This window comes from Lagopus muta, chromosome 6 (genome assembly GCF_023343835.1).
Source record: "Lagopus muta isolate bLagMut1 chromosome 6, bLagMut1 primary, whole genome shotgun sequence".
Lineage (NCBI taxonomy): Eukaryota > Metazoa > Chordata > Aves > Galliformes > Phasianidae > Lagopus > Lagopus muta.
Window position 1 is genome coordinate 50,109,410 of NC_064438.1, and position 17,724 is coordinate 50,127,133.

At 41.0% G+C, this 17,724-nt stretch overlaps 1 protein-coding gene across 10 annotated transcripts in view; it reads left to right on the forward strand.

The window, feature by feature from the left end:
• MARK3 (microtubule affinity regulating kinase 3) overlaps positions 1-17,724 on the forward strand; it is a 60,440-nt gene that overhangs the window by 4,170 nt on the left and 38,546 nt on the right. For all 10 annotated transcript variants that reach the window (XM_048947499.1, XM_048947500.1, XM_048947501.1 and 7 more), the window contains exons 2-3: positions 9,281-9,472; positions 15,351-15,404. In XM_048947499.1, coding sequence (XP_048803456.1) covers positions 9,281-9,472; positions 15,351-15,404 — 246 coding nt within the window. The remainder of the gene's footprint in view (positions 1-9,280; positions 9,473-15,350; positions 15,405-17,724) is intronic.

Consider the following 17,724-nt stretch of genomic DNA (forward strand, 5'->3'; position numbering starts at 1 on the left):
AGTGCTGCCTCTTGATTTATTATTACCAGTTAGATATGAAATGCATTAGAGCATTTGCAGACAATAGACAAGCTGGCATTATTCTATATATTATTTATCAGACTTCTCCTATTACAGATAGATCTGTAATCAGAATGCTTTCCTCCATGGTGTGGTTTTTTAAGAAGGGGATGATGAGGGCAGCATTGCCTGTGCTCTACAGTCGTGGATTTTCTTTTACAGGGACAGCTGTGACAGTTCTCTCATATTTTTCTCCAGTATAAAAGTTCTGAGTTAAATTGGGTAAAGGTGGAAGAATATCTAAAATTAAATATTTTTAATCACTTCATCTGGGGTGTATTTTTATTTTTGTTTTATTACATTATTTATATAATTTTCAAGAGCAGAAATGTTTTTTGTACATTTCTTAGTGCCTAGGATACCTGATAGCCCAGTACCATGGTGGTTGCACTCAACAGCAACAACAAAAACCAATTAGGCTGTGTAGTATTGCCGTCAGAAGGGGACAGTTGATGCTTCTGCCCTGCTGAACAACCTGTGCAGTATCGTCTCATCACTGTCAGTTCCACCGTTGTAAGGCTGCTGCAGGAATCAGCCTTGGCTGCCCCTTCCCACCAGTGGTTTGTGTTGGCACTGATAATCACGGAGCTGTACAACAAGTCTGGTCAGCTGTGTGATCTGACTGAAATGAATCCTTTAAAACAGTGGTTTTATTTCTGTTTTGTGTGGCTGTAAATACTGACACAAAGGAGAAAAGAGGACCATCCAGTTCAGATGGGAAAGGCTAGAAATATGTCTTAGAATTTTGGTTCTATTTGATTTAAGCCAGCCTAAAGGCTAGGACAACTTAAAATAGGGTTGTTTTTTTCTCTTTAACAAATGACTGCAGTGGTGCACCATTCAGATTGTGTTCTCGTGCTACTACCAGCTCACATTTTATTTATCTTTTACATTGTTTCAGTAGCTCAGAAAAACAGAACGTGGGACCATATGCCAGAATTAGTTAGAAAATCAGACTTGATGTTCCTGTGTTTTATTTATTAATACCTCTCAGTGTGGCTTATTAGAAGAAGCAGTCTGTAGAACAGAACACAGCTATGGAAATTACTGAAAGAAAACGGAAAGAGCAGATCTGGCTTTTAATATCCAAAACTTAGTAGACTTCCTCCTAAGATTTCTTACCAATTCACTCACCTGCCAGATTCTCTGTTTTAATTCTAGTTGGGAACATTCCTGTTGATGTGAGCAGACAATCCCCAGTGACCACACATCACAGGTGACTTAAGCCTGAGGAATTCTAAGAGTGGAGGCATTTGTCTCCCTAATCTCCATTTCATGTGATATTTAAATAGCATGCGTCTGCAACTTCCTCCTCCACCAAGTAATGCTGCCTTGTTGGTGGCAGCCGGATCAGAAATGGAGGTCGCTTTGGTTTTGGCTTGTGTCGTGTCGAGGTTGGCTCTGCTTAATGTGGAGATCATCAGCCTCTAAAAATCACTGAGTGTGTATGGGGAGTAGAGGCCTACTGCTGCTAAGGCATAGGCCTGAAAGGTGCTGAGCACACCTGTGATAACGCTGCTGTCAGCCTCCCGGTGAAGCCCTCAGGTTAATAAGAATTCTTGGCCCGTAAAGCAGCAGCTCATTGAGCTCTGTGTGTTTGTGTACATATAAACAGAAATTAACTTTCAAATAAAATTTGTTCCTGCAGGGTTAAAGCCTAAACAAAATTCTCTATCTGCAAGCTCAGTGTGGTCTTTGAAAACTGACTGCGAGGTTTTTTTTTGTTTAGCATGTAATTACTGACAATGATGATTCTGGAAACGACTTAGTTGGCAGTATTGTTGATGAAGGTTAGAATATGGTTGGCTCTTCAGCTACTGTTCCCCAGGCTGATGTCAATAAATATCCGTTTTAATCAGCAGTAAAGAAACTTTGGCTTGAAAGATATGGTAAATGTCAGATCTTGATAATGTGAGGCAACAAAAGAGCTTTTAAAAAGCTTTTCTGACCGGCCCCAGACTTATCTTTTTGATTGTATAAGCAGGATTTCTTCACCGCTGTTGTTCAGCGCTAATCACGGAATTACAAATTCCCTCTTTCATACATTGTATGGAGTATGACCCAAACAGTATCAAATGCATCAGCACAGCCTGTAGTGGTGAGAGGTGAAGAACTCTGGGCTGAAACCTGCACGTCTGAAGGGCAGGCTCTGTCCCTTGCCAAAGGCTGTAGTGTGGGCTGTCAGCTCTATCCCACCCTCATCTCTAGGGTGGTGGTGTCCAGCTCTGTCACATACCTTTAGCACAGGCTGGCTATGGCCAAAATTTGCAAGTGTCTGAGAGCTGAGTGCGAGCCCCTCATTAGCAATATTTCCTCTGTGAAGTAGGGAGGTCTGTCGTGCATCAGTCTGTGCCACCTGCCTGTGTGCTGCCCCATGCTGGGAGGAAGTTGCTGTGCTGTGCTGTCGCTGCCTTGGCCTCTCTCACTGCTGGTTTTTGCCCTCCTTTCTTCCTGTCCTCCACTCACACCTGTAGGCAGAACTGGGAATGTATGTCAAGAGGTATACAAAGATTGTATTTGCTCTTAAGGTTCTCTTTAAACCAGACAAATGTGACCTAATTAAACTGGCTATTCATTTTCCCAAAGTGTCATACCAGATAAAAAAATGAGTACGACAGCAGGCCAGGAACTGTGCAGCAAGTCCTCCACCTTTTCACAGTGGAAGCATCCAAATTAGCATTTCCACTTCTTCGCCGACTACACTGTATTTACAGAAAGTCTCTTTATTTCTTGCTGAGTCCTGACCCTCTCAGTTGTTCCACTCGATCCCAGCAGCCACAATGGCCATTGCTCAGTGAATAAATCTGCTGTCGTAGGCTGGTAACTGAGTGCCACGTTGGATAGCATTTGCCTTTGTAAGACAGCATTTAAAATTTCATGAGATGGAAGCCATGGCCGTTGTTCCTTAAGATTGATTATGTAGTGAGCTAATTTAAAAACCACCTTTTAAAGATATGTGATGAAGCACAAGAGTTATGCATACATAAGCACAGCACAGTGGGCCTGACAAGGTCCATCCCCCTCCGTGTCCTGCTTTGTGCACTGGTCAATGGTGCAAGGGAATTAAATACCTTACTGCTATCTTCTATTGTGTAATACAGGAAAATAATGTGATATTTTATAATAAACAATGATTTAAAGATTGAATACTGATTTTTAGGTAGATAATTATGGCCAAGTGTTTGCCATGAAACCTCAGTCGTTAGTAGAAACTGAGGTCTTTGTTTTGACTTGCCGGCGGAATTCCTTTGTAAGCAGTCACAGGATACCTTACTCTGCTTTTTCACGGGTATATCTGCACAATAAGACACTCCCTCTGTGAATATTTTTAGGGCTAATCTCTGTTCTCTTACCGTGAGTAGTACTCAGCAGTTTGTGCATTCGAAAACGTATTAACGATAGATGTGAAGTAAAGTGCAATGGATTGTTAGGAAGAGTTGCAGGGAAGTTAGTCTTAAAACATATAACTTAAAATATTTGGGTGCTTTGAAAGTCTGTGATGTATGTCCTGATAGGTTTTCCTTAAGTTACTGCTGTGAAAGATGCGGAGGGTGACAAATTCCCATGTGTTTATATGCCATGTACACAGGATGCAGTAATGAAGAGATCTACTTAGTGTCTCAAATGTTTATTGTGTCCTGGAATGTTTAGGTGATTAGTTATGTAAAGATTAGGCTGTAACTTTTTAAGCTATAATTAAAAATTGTGAATCTGCTGAGACTGTCGCGGTTCTTGCTGGTCTGACAGCTCTCCCAGAAGCTCTGCAACATCTCTGCATAGTGTTTCATGCAGACACGACAACAGCTAAGGTGGTAAATGTTCCTGGAGATTTTTGTAAGATTAATTTTTCTTTGTTCATTGGGTTGATTGGAAAGTAATTTTTGACACTGTGCACTGTGACCACTTTAAACAAAAATGTTGATAGCATTTGTCCTCCCTGTTTCAGAAAAAACGCTTCCTATTGACCATCATATGGTATTTTTGCATGTCCTTGCCGTGCTGGATTTTTTCATATTTTTTCAGCTCTTCCAGTGAATATCAGATTCTGTCTCTTCCTGGTGTTTCCTTAGCTGCTGGCACCTTTGTAATTATTACAACAACTTTGACAGTAGTCATCCCTTGCCATGTGGGTTTCAGTGCTCGGAATGTTAAGATCTCTCTAAGCATACAGATACTGGATGAAGCTTACACCTACCAGAGCAGTTTCAGTTAACCAGCACATTCATACTTTGTTTGCTTTTTACTTTTCTTTTTCTTTCTCTTCATGCTAATCATTGTCTGGCTATGAAAGGATGTCAGCTCATCACTGGGGGAAGGCTTTTGTGAAAAGGTGGGTTTTGTGTTGTGTTCCAGGTCCAGTTAGTGTTGGGCTCAGTCCCTCACAGTGAGGTCACACAAGTGGAGATGTTTTACTGCGTTTCCAAGTCATGGGTTGAGTATTAGCAGAGTGGTGTTGGGACAGGGGTCTAATTGGCTTGGAAACTTACAGGTTTTCTTAGAGGACCTCCCTACCATGTGCAAAACAAACAAAAGCAAGCCTTTGAAGTCTTCAAAAGATCTAGAAATTGAACCTGATGCTTGTTGAAATATAGAGGAAAACATTGTCTTCTCACAAGCGGCATTCAGGCAACCTTGATTTTAAAATAAGCAGGAGCACTGACTAGTCCACAAGCCCACGCATAGCATTTAGTCCCATTCCTTCAGGTCTCCACTTTCAGGATAGCAGGCTTCCCTGCACCGTTTCTTCAGGAGGGGATAGGAGCTGATAGACTGCAGTGATGCTTTTTTGCTGCATCAAAGTAGCTGCTGAGGAAGCTGCCTTTAGGAAGCTGAGTAGTCAAATGCTTTACAATCCAATGCCTGACATGAACTGTTCCTGGACCAGCTATATTCGTACTTTTTGCCTACGCCATTTAGCTTTTCTTCTGTGGATTCTTGAAAATGATTTGGGTAGAGTAGAAAAGCTGCAACTAATGCAGGAAGAAGTTGAAGGGATAGATAACTGGATGGGGCCCTTTGGGGCTCAAAGAAATGGCTTTTTGACTTTGCACCTTTTAGTACTGTATGCTACCGACTTCTCTTCCTTCATTTCCATCAGTAAAAAAAAAGAACCCACGTTGAAACTGTAAACCTGTTTCTGGAGTTTTTAGAAAGCTTGTCTTCTGTTCAGTATAATTCTGTATTTGACAGAAGAAGGACTCGCTAATAGATTTACTGATGTGAGATGAAATAGAAGTCGAAATTAGGTATTGCTGTAAATGGACAGATTTCTATGGAGCTGAACGCAAGCTCTGAGCGAGTCAGTTGGAGAGAACTGAACTGCTTAGGAACACACAGCTTGATATTCCAAAAACACAACTGAAAAAGGTCATGTTTTTGAAAAGAAATAATCAGAGTTAGGGTGGAAATGCAAACCTCCATACAAGGAGATTATGTTAAATTTATCAACACTCATCCAAATAAGTTCACAGCTGTTAATTCCTGCCTTTAAGTGCGAAGCTAGAAAGCCTGAAGAAAATGATAGGACACAAGAAGTCATTCCTCAACAGAGGACAATGAGGCTCTCAAAACATATTAACTGAAGTATTTTACTACATTAAATAGAATATGTAAGTATCTGTTTTTTATCTAATAATGCTTATACAGAGTAGGAGAATATGAGGAAGATGAGTTATGAATAGACTGTACACAAGTTCTCTGCTTTGAGAGTACGGTGTACCTGATGCCCATGTCTGAACTGCACGTGAGGTAGGTCAGGCAGCTCAGGCAGTGTGTGTGCCTGTACCACGTGCCCAGATGTGGAAAGGTTGTCACCTAATTAGTTCTGCTTTACTTCCCTTTCTGAGGTAAATCATCAGCTCAGTGTAGTGCTGCATAAATAGGGCAGCTGTATTCCTGGAGTGCTGTATGTGAATTAAAAGTGAGCCTTCCTCTAACGCATCCAAGAAATGTCCTCATGATCCTGTACAGGACATCCCAGCCCCTGGTTGCAAGGGATGGCAGTTTAGGAGGGTGTTAATATCTAGCATCAGCAGTTGCTGCTCTTTTTTTTCTAGCAGGTCTGAATGACTGACATTTGAAGGTATTAGGAGCTGACAGAGAAATTCTCTGCATTACCTGTTACAAGGTGTGTTGGAAGTCAAAGTTTAGGGGAGTATAAAGGATTGGCATTGCTGTGCCACTGCATGTGGGGATGAAGAGGGCATCCTGGACATCCAGCATTGGCCTGGCACTAATGGCATGCAGAGCAGTGAAATTGTTGGAACAGGATTTCACTGGCTTTAATAGTTCCTTCAGCTGTTGGAGAGGATGCAGGTAGTCTTGTTGATCCTCTCCTTGAGAATGCTCTATTGGTAAGCACTTAGCAGCCGTTATAGGTCTTGAGATAGAATTGAAAATGTGGAGTTGTTATCAAGCTCTTCAATGTAGATCTTGTTATGGTTCTTACGCTTTTGGTTCTTGTGCCGTTAGTGGTTTGGAAGACATGTATACTGCCATTCCTAAAAACTAGGAGGAGATTGCTAAAATACTAAGTAGGTCAGGATGGGCCAATCATCAGGAACATGTAATAAGGTACATGTGAGGAAACTGTATTGCACTGCAGCCAAAGGTAAGGTAATATTTGTGAAGAACCAGGAGTGAGAGTTGTGCATGTGAAGGGATTGGGAAGCAGTAATTCACAGATTTGGGATTACTGTTGGGTGGTCAGATACAAATGCAGTCTCTGTGTTTTGTCCAACTGCAACAGCTGCTGCTATGGTGTGCGCAGCGCAAGCATGAACCCCACTAAAGGTGTTGGAGAAATTGGAATGCTCTGAAAAGAACTACAAGAAACATTTCCTAGTCTTTAATCATTCTTACAGCAGCTGCTTAGGGAGGCTACATGTATTTTATTAAAGTAAAGGGATTATGTGACCAGAGTAATTAAGTGCTGCACTGGAAGTAGAAATCTGGTAACAATGGCCAGGCCATAAAGAGAAGCCAAAGCCAGATTGACACTAAAACATTATATGTACCACCATTTATTTTTTTATTTTTAAATAGTAACTATTGTAACAGATTTCTGCGGGTTGATCTAGCCTTCCTATCACTAGTAGTTCGTAAATGAAACAAATGGCTTTTTAAAAATAATTTGATCACAGCTGTTGCACTCAAATTAACAAACCGAGGAACGTAAGGTGCCAGAGTATGTGGTCACAGGGTTACATCAGGTTATTAAATAGTGCATGAACTTGCCAAGTGCCATGCAAGCATGTGTTTTGTTTTTCTTTTGTTTTTTTTTTTTCATTTCTGCTTGTACCACGGTTGTCAACTTTTCAGTTATCATCTCTTGTCCCTTTGCTGTGGTGATTTCACACTGAAACCTGTCTGCCAGGTTTTTGGCTGTCCCTGTTGGGTTTCAGCAAGAGTAGAAAAGCTACAACTAATGCAGGAAGAAGTTGAAGGGATAGATAACTGCATGGGGCCCTTTGGGGCTCAAATAAACAGCACGGCAAGTGTTGGAAAGAGCAGAAGGGAATGCGGGATAAATGGAGATAACTTCTTGCTGCCCTATATGATACAGACTTCAAGGAGGGAGAAAGCAATTGCATTATTCGGAAAATAAACACCATTATATTACAGAAATTGTACTTCAGTCATACAGAAAATGTAATTTTCCCTTAAGAAACAGAACAGTATACTTAGACTACTTGAGAGGAAAACATACTTCTAAATCCTTTATTGAACGTTGTTTTCTTGGAGGCTTGTATATGTGCTGCTTTTTGTATTTATAATATGGTAAGCCTAATCCTTATTCTTGAATTCCCAAAGCAGTATAAAACATATGAAACAAAGCTTATTCCATTCTGCCAATGGATGACAAGATAGATGTCTCCAATAGAAACTGAGTAGATTTACCTATGGGATATACATTTGAAGATCCCTTTCTAAAGGTGGTGCTTTATGGAAAAGATGAAGCTACAAACAATATGTTAAACGGATACCTGAGCACACTGTTGCAAGTCCTTGTTGGCTCTTGGTGTAACAGATACCTAACGGTTATGTTTTTGTAAGTGAAAGGGTATTTGATACTGAGACGCTGAAACAGAGGGAATGATAGCTAAGCCTCTACATACTTACATATTTGGAGCTAGATGATCTGGAAGGTCCTTTCCAACCCAAACCATTCTGTGGTTCTGCTTTTGAAGGAACCTTGAAGTTCTATCCTCCTAAGCTGACCTGCATGCTTGAGTAGTGTTTGAACAGAAAAATGAGCTTCTCTGTATTTGGGTTATAGCAAAGATTCGAGGCCAGCCTGTTTTCAGTGGTGAGTGGAGACAGGACAAGGGGAAATAGCTGGAAACTGCAGCATAGGAAGTTCCGCACAAACATGCTCAAGAACTTCTTTACAGTGAGGTGACAGAGCACTGGAACAGGCTGCCCAGGGAGGTGGTGGAGTCTCCTTCTCTGGAGATGTTCAAGACCTGCCTGGATGCCTACCTGTGTGACCTGCTGTAGGGAACCTACTTTGGCAGGGGGGTTGGACTCGATGATCTCTGGAGGTCCCTTCCAACCCCTACAATTCTGTGATTCTGTGATTCATTGAGGCTAATGCTTTAACTTCTTGATGAATGCCACTGCTTCTGAAAACTTTAATCAGCAACAAGAATGAGCAAAGAGAGCAGGAAATCTTAACATTTCAAGAGGAGAGAATTAAGAATACCTTCTGCTTTTTGTCCTAAACCTCCTCTGGATGTCTTTAGACAGACAGCACAATGTAGGAATTCTGGGATGGCAGTAAATTTAGCCTGTTGTCTTATGTGGAGCCGAGCACTTGCTCCACATCTGCAGCCTACTGAGTGTATGTGACTAATGCTTTAATTGATGAGAATGGTGTATAGACTGCAGGCGTGAGCTGGGAGCTAAGGGATGTGAGGGGAACCTTCTCTTTCAGAAATAAGCTCTTTGCCAGGAGATGAAGAAGTGCTATTAATTACTATTAATTATACCTATTAATATTTGTGGTTTTTATATATGTTAACATTTCTTCCATAGTTCTCCAGACTGTCTTGTGTATTTCCAGACATGAAGTTTTGTAGGAACAGGCATCTCAGCACAAGAAGAAAAAAACCCTCTTGGAGAAGAATTTTCATTTTATCAGTAGTATTAAACTGTCTCAACATTGATATGATTTTTTTTCTTTATTTCTCAGCCTTATGTGTGTATGTTTTCATTGCAGCACACGTCCCATGGAGATGGACGACAGGAAGTTTCCTCTCGAACTGGGCGCTCTGGAGCTCGTTGCAGGAATTCTATAGCTTCCTGTGCAGATGAGCAACCACATATTGGAAATTACAGACTCCTCAAAACAATTGGAAAGGGGAATTTTGCAAAAGTAAAGCTGGCGAGGCACATCCTCACAGGCAGAGAGGTAAAGTGGTATGGGAATGAGTAACAGTGAATTGCTGTCATTGGGATTATCTCTTAAAATAATGCTGTCCGAGTCTGTGAAATTTTTACTAGAGATATTAACACTGATTTAGGAAGAAAGCCTAAAAATAAAATCTGCATTTTTAGTTCTAATGATCCTCAAATAGCTTCTTTTGAAAAAGGTCTCTGAAATTTGCATTTTCTACAAATCTCTGTGCATGTGAATTACATTCAGGCTTGGTACCAGAATTCGTGTCTAAATTCTCCGTTCCTGGAAAACAGGCTGAATATACAGTAATCAAATAAGCTTGCTAGGAAGATTGCCTCTTGGTGTTGCTAACCAGCACGGCTCAGGACTATACTGGAAGTGGAGTCAGAAAAGGCAGTGAATCCGTGCCCTTGATTATGGTGATCTGCTTGGTCTGGATAGCCCAGTACAGCATTTTCTGGTTAGAGCGATGCGTCTCCTAGGAGCTCTGCCAGTGTCTGCAGCTCTGGGAAGACATTCCAGTTTGTTCTGTGAGTCTGCTGCTCTGCTGTGTGGTGCAGACAGGCTTACTCTCCTATCTCTACATAGTGTTTAACTCAGCCCTGCAATTAGTTTCTGCATGCCACTGTAACATAATTAATAACTTCTACCTAATGATGGTTCTGATTTGGAAAGTTATGTTGCTGTTTGCTCATTACAGCAAGGTGTATCTTAGTGCTGATCTTATTAGTAGCAACACTACATACTGAAAGAGAGAGAAACTCCTTGTTGACCTATTCTTGATAAACCTGTGTAATTAGTGAAATGTTGATTAAAGCAAAAATTTTTGAAGAAAACTAAGTAGTTGATTATAGTACTTCAGGAGAATTTATTTTTATGAGTTAATATGGAATCCAATCCAATGTCACTGGGAAAAGCTGAGGAGGCATCACTTTGCAAGAGTTGCTGAGAGGGATTATTTGTTTTGGTTTGGTTTTCAAAGCTGTCAGTTCTGGTGGTCAGCAGTTGCCTTCTGGTGTTAAAGTTAGTGCTCTTTCTTAGAAAAAGTTTTCAGTTAATTACTTTCCCCTTAAATTTCCTTCCCTCTGTACTGGCTCTTAACACAGGAAATACACATACTTAGTATTTCTTTGCTATTATTGTAGGTATGAGTGTTGGAGATAAGTATCATAGAGCCTATTTGGAGCCTTTGTGACACACTGCTTTGCAAAAATACAGCTATGGTTTCTTCTAGTTGCACACAGCTGTGTGCTGTTATTGTTTGAGATTTCAGCAAATCATGGGATGCCATCAAATCTTTGGCCAAACTTGGAAAGATTTAGGTACTAAGTTTTTGCAGCTCTCATGGGATAGATGCCATTCAGTCAATTCAAAGCATGAGTGCTTCCAAGGATCTGGCCATTGGTTCAGGGTACCTAAAGGAGTGCATTCCTTTGAAGGAAACAAGCTACTTTTGCAAGAATAACTTGAAGGTAGTTTGAACTGTTTCTCCTTTTTTGTAGGAGAGATGTGCAAGACTTTCTTCCTGCTAGATGAACTATAGTGCATTGATAGTGGTTTCCTATGTTAGATGTATGTGGCCAGCGTTGTTTGCAACATACTGGATGACAGTTTCCCCGCTGCCATTAGTCTGCCCTTGCCCTTACAGAAGTTATTGGATCCGTCCTTAGATTACAGTTACCTTGTTCACAGCAGTTATGTTTGGTTTGGTCGTGATCATCATCAGCACTTTGTACTTTGAATCTTGTTTCCATTGCTAATTCTCATTTCCAAGCTTTTTTACACCTGTTTTCCACTGTCTTTGACATTGATTCTTAATTCCTTCAACAAACTTAACATAGGAGGTCAAACCATAGTGATGAAGGCCGCTGATACAGGTATTGAACAGGATGGGTCACAGGTCTGATCCTTATAAAACTCTTATTTACTTCCAACCTAGTATCTCTTCACCCAGTTGTTTATCTAATTAATAGACCTGTGCACATTCCAGTTTGTTTAGTACAGTAATTTGTTTGTCCTCCTAAGTGAGGCTTAGCAGTAGCCAAGGTAGGCATGCATGGTGTGTTTCCATCAGGCACAATTAGCAGTGGGAAAGTGTGTTGTATTTAACCCTTCTTTCTGTTTCCCTGCTTTTTCCTTGCAAGTTTTGAGCTCAAGAATTTGGTGGTAAATGGCTCTGCCAGAAGGCTGATAAGGTGCTTTCTTCACTTTTCCCTTGTGGGAAAAAAAAAACCCAAAAACAAACAGCTCTCAATTTCTAAATCTATGTTATCATTTTGTATTTGTGTTATAAGTCGCTGTTGCTACCAACAGAAAGGTGATTCTTCAAACCACGCTTAGTCCTGGAATAATTTTCTTGGTCTGGTCTCAGCAGACAGCTCTCATCTTCCTGAATTTGTGACTTCCTGCTTTACACACTCATTCCTGCTGTCTGTCCTGTCTTTGTTCCTGTTCCTTTTTCCACCCTATCTACTGAAACCTAAAATAAAATACTTAGTTTTGGGAGTTGCTCTTAAACATGTTTTTGTCTCTCCCACATCCTTGCTGTATTTTAACCCTACTTTCATCATCTTTTTACCTGTGTGGCTGTGCCAGCTCCATTTCACTTTACAGCTATTCCTTTTTTATGTCTCTGTATTGAGTAACTCCTAAGTCATGCAGCAAATCTGCACTTTTCTGATGGCTTCTTGTGAGGTGGGTGTATTTGCTCAAGCATTCTTCTAGGGTATTTATTCCTCTTACATCTGGAGTCCTCCCCTGAAATTTTCTTTTTGGAGGTGAAAGCTTTCATATTTCTAACGGAAGCAAATCTAAGGACTTTTTCCATTTCCATCTTCAGAATGTATCTGTTGAGGTTCAGAATGAGAACCTACCCTCAAATCACAGGAAGGGAAAAATGAGCAGCCCTATGGGGGAGATCAGAACACCAATTCAACTTAGGGTTGAATTTGGCCAAGGAGTGAATATCCTGTTCCCTGTGGAGGTAAGGAGGGGGGGAGTTGGTTTCCTTGTACTAGAGCTGGTGTTTAGATGTACTCCTTCCAGATCCACTGTCTAGGAGACTATTGTCTGTGGTCTGTCTGCCTATTTGAAATCAAGAATCTCCATTGTAAATCTGCTTTTGTTAATTCTTTGACTTTAAGCCATATATTTGCTGCTGTAAATTATCAGAGATTATTTCCTCTGACAAATTTGCCACATTGCCAAAATTAATCTAAAAGATAAAACTACCTTTTGCTGTTTCCAAGGTGGTTGGAATCACAGCCAAGAACATATGGACCCTTCTGTTCAGTAAAGGCAGTATTCAGCTGATAGCCAGGAAGTTAAAGTTTCCTACTAGGACAGAATTCTTTCAGGATCCAAGTCTGACTCCAAGGAATCCATTGTCTTTTTTGCTCATCATTTGGAAAAAAAGAGTGAAATTGAAGAGGGAGAAAATAACCAGAATGCAGTTTGGTTGCTTTGCTTATTGTTTCAGCTTTTTTTGACCGCTTTAAGTGCCTCGTTCAAGCCACATAGGAGGGATGTTTTAACTCACGTTATCAGTGTGTATGGCGAAAGCAAAGGCAGTTGTAATCCTGCTAATACTCTCACAGAATATCATGGCTGCTACAGCGACATAATGGTGTAGGTAAACTTTCATTCTTCCAGCCTTGGCCGCTGCACACAATGCTTGAAATTGTTCCAGACTTGCTTTGTGTAGAGAGCAAAGTCTCTGCTTTAGGAGGCAATTTGATGCTTCACTAACTGTGCTTAGTAAAACCGGATTTTCTTTTTCAAGCTCATGAAAAATGTTCTTGAGGGCAGCCTTCCTTTGTTTGTGGTTTGGGGACCTTATCAAAGAGCCTGAAATTGTCTTCTGTTCTCTGAGCAGTTCAAGCTCTCGTAGTCCATGTTGGCATACTGTACTGCTAGTGTTCATGTGGGTAGTGCTCTCAGTCCTGCCTTGAAGGCTATAATTAGCGTGCTGAACAATCCTGTGAGTCTACCTTTCAGAACATTGAGGTGTGTATCATCCCTGTATCTCCAGGGCTGAATCTGTTTGCCAGTGTCAGACCTCTCAGTTTGGTTGGCAACACCACGCAGAGCGAGAGGTGAGCTGTGTTTTGCTGAAACCCAGTGCCTCCAGACTTGAAACAAGTTGAAATCTTTAAGAGATTGATCCGAATAGCAGGGGTCAGAATGCAAATGCAGTTTCTCCTGACTGGAGTGTACTTAAGGAAACAGCTGTATTCTGTGGCATAGGTGGTCTTGGGGCAGATGGCTTTCCGGTAATGCTTTCTGCTGTTGAAAAAGGTAGTGGTCACTCTACATCCAATCTGAAGTTAAGAGATTCCAGAAAGTAAATTACTGTTACCTGCATGAGAAGAGTTCAACAGGCATGAAGGTAGAGATAAACATCTTTCTTGGTTTTGTGTTCAGCTGCCAATATAAAAATGCCTATTGCTTCATGTGTATGTCTTTTGTTTGTATTTTTGAAGTGATTTCTCAAGGTTTTGTAATGGAATTTTGCTTCAGGAAACAGTGATCTGTAATTTTGGTAACATACCTTTTGAAGATATTTCTCAAAGCAGAACTATTCTTAAATAGTTTCTTGGTGACATCTCACAGTATCTTGCATCTAGAAGGGCTCAAAATAAATCTTGCATCTCAGTTTCAGAAAGCACCACATGGATCATGCAAGTCAGTGACACACCCAGGCATTGAATGCTGTGTTCACCTCTTCCTTCTCCTTCATAATAACTACCCATGTGTTTTTGCACTTGAATGCAGGGAAACAAATTTGCTTTGGTGTAAGATTTTCTATATCCCATATGCTGCCAAGCACAGGTTGATGAGATTACAAAGATGGCACAGAGTGATGCAGGGAAATGGGAGCTGTGGCATAGTGTCTACCATTTGAGCCAAAAATTCAAGGGGAACTGAGAGCCCTTTCTTTGTACCAGCAAAGTATTATAATCAGCTGACTTGCAGCATCTTGCCTCTGTGAGAGGCACCATCTCCTTGGCTTCTGCAGAGTTTCTTCTGGTATGTTTAGCCTATAATTTAGAAGGGAAAAATACCAATTGGCACGTAATTCTAGCAAGATTCCTCCTCCTTGTTTTAACTCAGCCTGTATCCAAATTGCATTGCACTGAGGCTCATCTCTGCCTATTCATTGTCTCAAATCTTCAGGCTCTGACTAGTTACCATGGTACTGAATTTCTTTTGGTTATTTTGTGAAGTTTTCATTCTGTTCTTTTTAACATTTTTGTGTAGTATTTACCCAGAAGGTGAGAAAGGCAAAGGGATGAACTTTCCCAAATTGCTGCAGTACAGCCAATGGTTTTTTGATGGCACACAAGTGGTTTTTCATTTTGTATCCATCAGGGAGCAAAGTGACACAAATATGCAGTGAATTTCCAAAGGTGAACCTAGTTTTTGCAGAATTTGTGGTGTTTTCGATTTGCTCTGAAAGCTTTGCTTTTAGAAGCATCTTCATAAATTGCCAATGCACAGTCAGTTCTGCATAATCCATAGTGTAATTATGCTGTGTAAGTATCATCTGTAGGCACCCTGCTCTCTATCAGGGTACAGTCTGGTATCAGAATTTCCACTGTAATATGTGTAATGATCTTAGTGTAAAGTCAAAGACTAAGTGACTTTCTCTTTCTTAATAGCATTAAAATATCAGATTTTTCCACTCTCCTGTTTATAGTTTGAAGTAGAAATAAATAATAAATAATAAAGTCGTTAATTTCAAATGCTTTCAGTTTAAAATTATTACATAATTTTCTAACAAAACTCAAGTATTTTTGTGTAATTTTCAATTTGCTACTGGATTTGTCCATTTTGTTGTAACTTGACAGTTGATCACATGGAAAATACTGATCCTGATCTCTTCCTTCAGGTTGCCATAAAGATAATCGACAAAACACAGCTGAATCCAACTAGTCTACAAAAGGTAGGTTTTTGCATTTGATCTTTCCATTTGTATTGTAATTTGTTTCCTTTTACCACCTCCTACCATAAATCCTGAATGCCTGTGCTGAAGAATGTGAAGCATTGTATACCTTGCACAAGCCTGACTACTGTATTTAATAACTGGTTTTGTAAGAGATGTGTTCTGAGCAGTTGTTCAGAATGCATGTACTGTTTTACACATGAGCTCGTATGGAGCTATGAACTGAGAAAATGGTGCTGTTAGCTGCTTCCTTTCCCACAAGTGAGAACGTCTGTGGTTTGGTGTCACACCCCTGTGTCTCCTTCATGCTGGTCATTTTGTTGAGCCTACAAATAGAAAGTGTGTTCTGTCCTGTCCTCCTCAGCTGGCCTTGAAAACGTTGCCTCTGAACTGAAGGCCAGGCAGTCTCTATGCCTTTCACACAATTTTCAGCTGAAAAGGTGCTACAGTTTTGTGGAATAACTCAGAGCATGACTATTCTGGTTTCTTCCTTTTAGCTTAAAGTGTTTAATGTGCTGTTACAGTTGTATCGCCTTATCTATTTTAGTAAGTAGTGATAAATCCTACTCTTTCATCAGGCGAGCCAATCTGCTTTGGAGTGCCTGCAGGAAGTACATTTAAATGTCACTTTACCTAGGACTTCTGTAACTCTGTCCTTTATAGCACTGCGCTAAAAGGTTTTTTATTTGAGTAGTTTTTTATTAAAAAAAAAAGAGCTCCTTGGAATATCTCTGTTTGAAGGAGAGAATATGCAGAACTTACCAGCAGATCAAATTAAATTATAGAATAATAGGAAACTGGAGAATATCCGTATTTGGGTTTTATGCCAATACTAAAAAGATTGCGCGATGAAATCGTTCTCATCAAAATTAATGTTGCAAAAGTAAATTGGAAAAATACACAAGTTCTTGCATTCTGTGGTTTGTTTGAGAGAGAAAGAACAGCCCGCAGGAGGAAGGCAATATCATCTTAGCAAGTAATGATGTCACTGCTCCCCACTGCCCCTGCAGATGGGATGAAAGTAGGTAATGTGGTTACAGTTTTTTCAGAGTTTTTTCAGCATAATTGGTGATGTTATTATTAATTTCTGGCAAAGCAGGAAGGAAATGAAATGCAAATTAGATAATGTGACGATTTAGATGAAGAGGATTTGTGCTGCGGATCTGTGCAAATTGGAATACCTGAAAAAAATCTAACTACTTGGAAGAGAAACAGAAGCTGTAATAAGAACAGGAGGGGGTCAGCAAACACAGAAGAAATGGTCAGAGAAAAGCAGAGAGGCAGCATTTCTGGAAGGAAAAAGTAAAACCTTACTCCTTCCAGTGGTGTTACCTGGAGATGCTTAGTGCTGGAGCTAAAAGCCAGGTGCAGAGCTTGCCCTTCCCTGCTGGCTGGAGCTCACTCAGCACATGGCTGGCTGGAGGTGTGCATGGCAGCCCTGCAGCTCTTGGCTGCTGCCTGCTCGGCCTGCACTTACTTCTCGGGCTCAGCTGTCATTTCATTTTGATGTGGGCTGTATAACATTAAGGTGTGGTTTGTAAGTCAGTATTTCCTACCAGTAGGTTCCCTAAATGGGAGTCTGGAGGAGCAGTACAAAATAGCAGGATAGAGATCTGATGGGATTTGGAGACTGAGATTGCCAGTGTGTTTGCTTCTCTAACCACTCTAGCTCACTTTTACATGAGCAGAGAAGGTTTAGCAAGGTATGTCCATGCTCTCCATTCAGAAGTGGAAAGTCATTTCCTTAATGTTGAGTGCTTAGTGTTGAGCACAGTAAGCACACAGTGCATTACTTATCGATTTTGCTTTGTCAAAGCTTTTCTGAAAGCTTTTGCCCACTCCGGCATTGTCAGCACCGCTGTAGTCGCAGTGCATTGGAAGCAAACTGTGTGCATGACCCTGGGTTCAGGGTGAGTTGAGATGGAAGCCTCTGGGCTGGCACTTGTGGAGGGAGTGATGAATTACTGAGGTTCAGCGGGGAGGAAAGGGCTTTGCTGAGAAGAGATGGGGTGTGGAGCACGGGCCGCCGCCTGCTTGTCTGCTCATCCTCAGGTGGTGAAACAAAGGAATTAAGGCTGGTTTCCAGCTTTACACTGTCCACACCCATCCTTCAGCTGCAGGAGGGGCTGCCCTTGCTGGAGGTGCCTCACCCCCTCGAGCAGCAGTTCTCACTGCGGCTGCAGCTTTGACCGCTGAGTTTTCAGCAGTGCCGCTCTTCAGGGGAGCGAGCGGCCTGTGGGAGACACAACAGCTCCTCCAGCTCTTGTTTCACGAGCTAATTACGGCTCTGCCACTTTTGCTTAGGGAAGAGGAAACTATA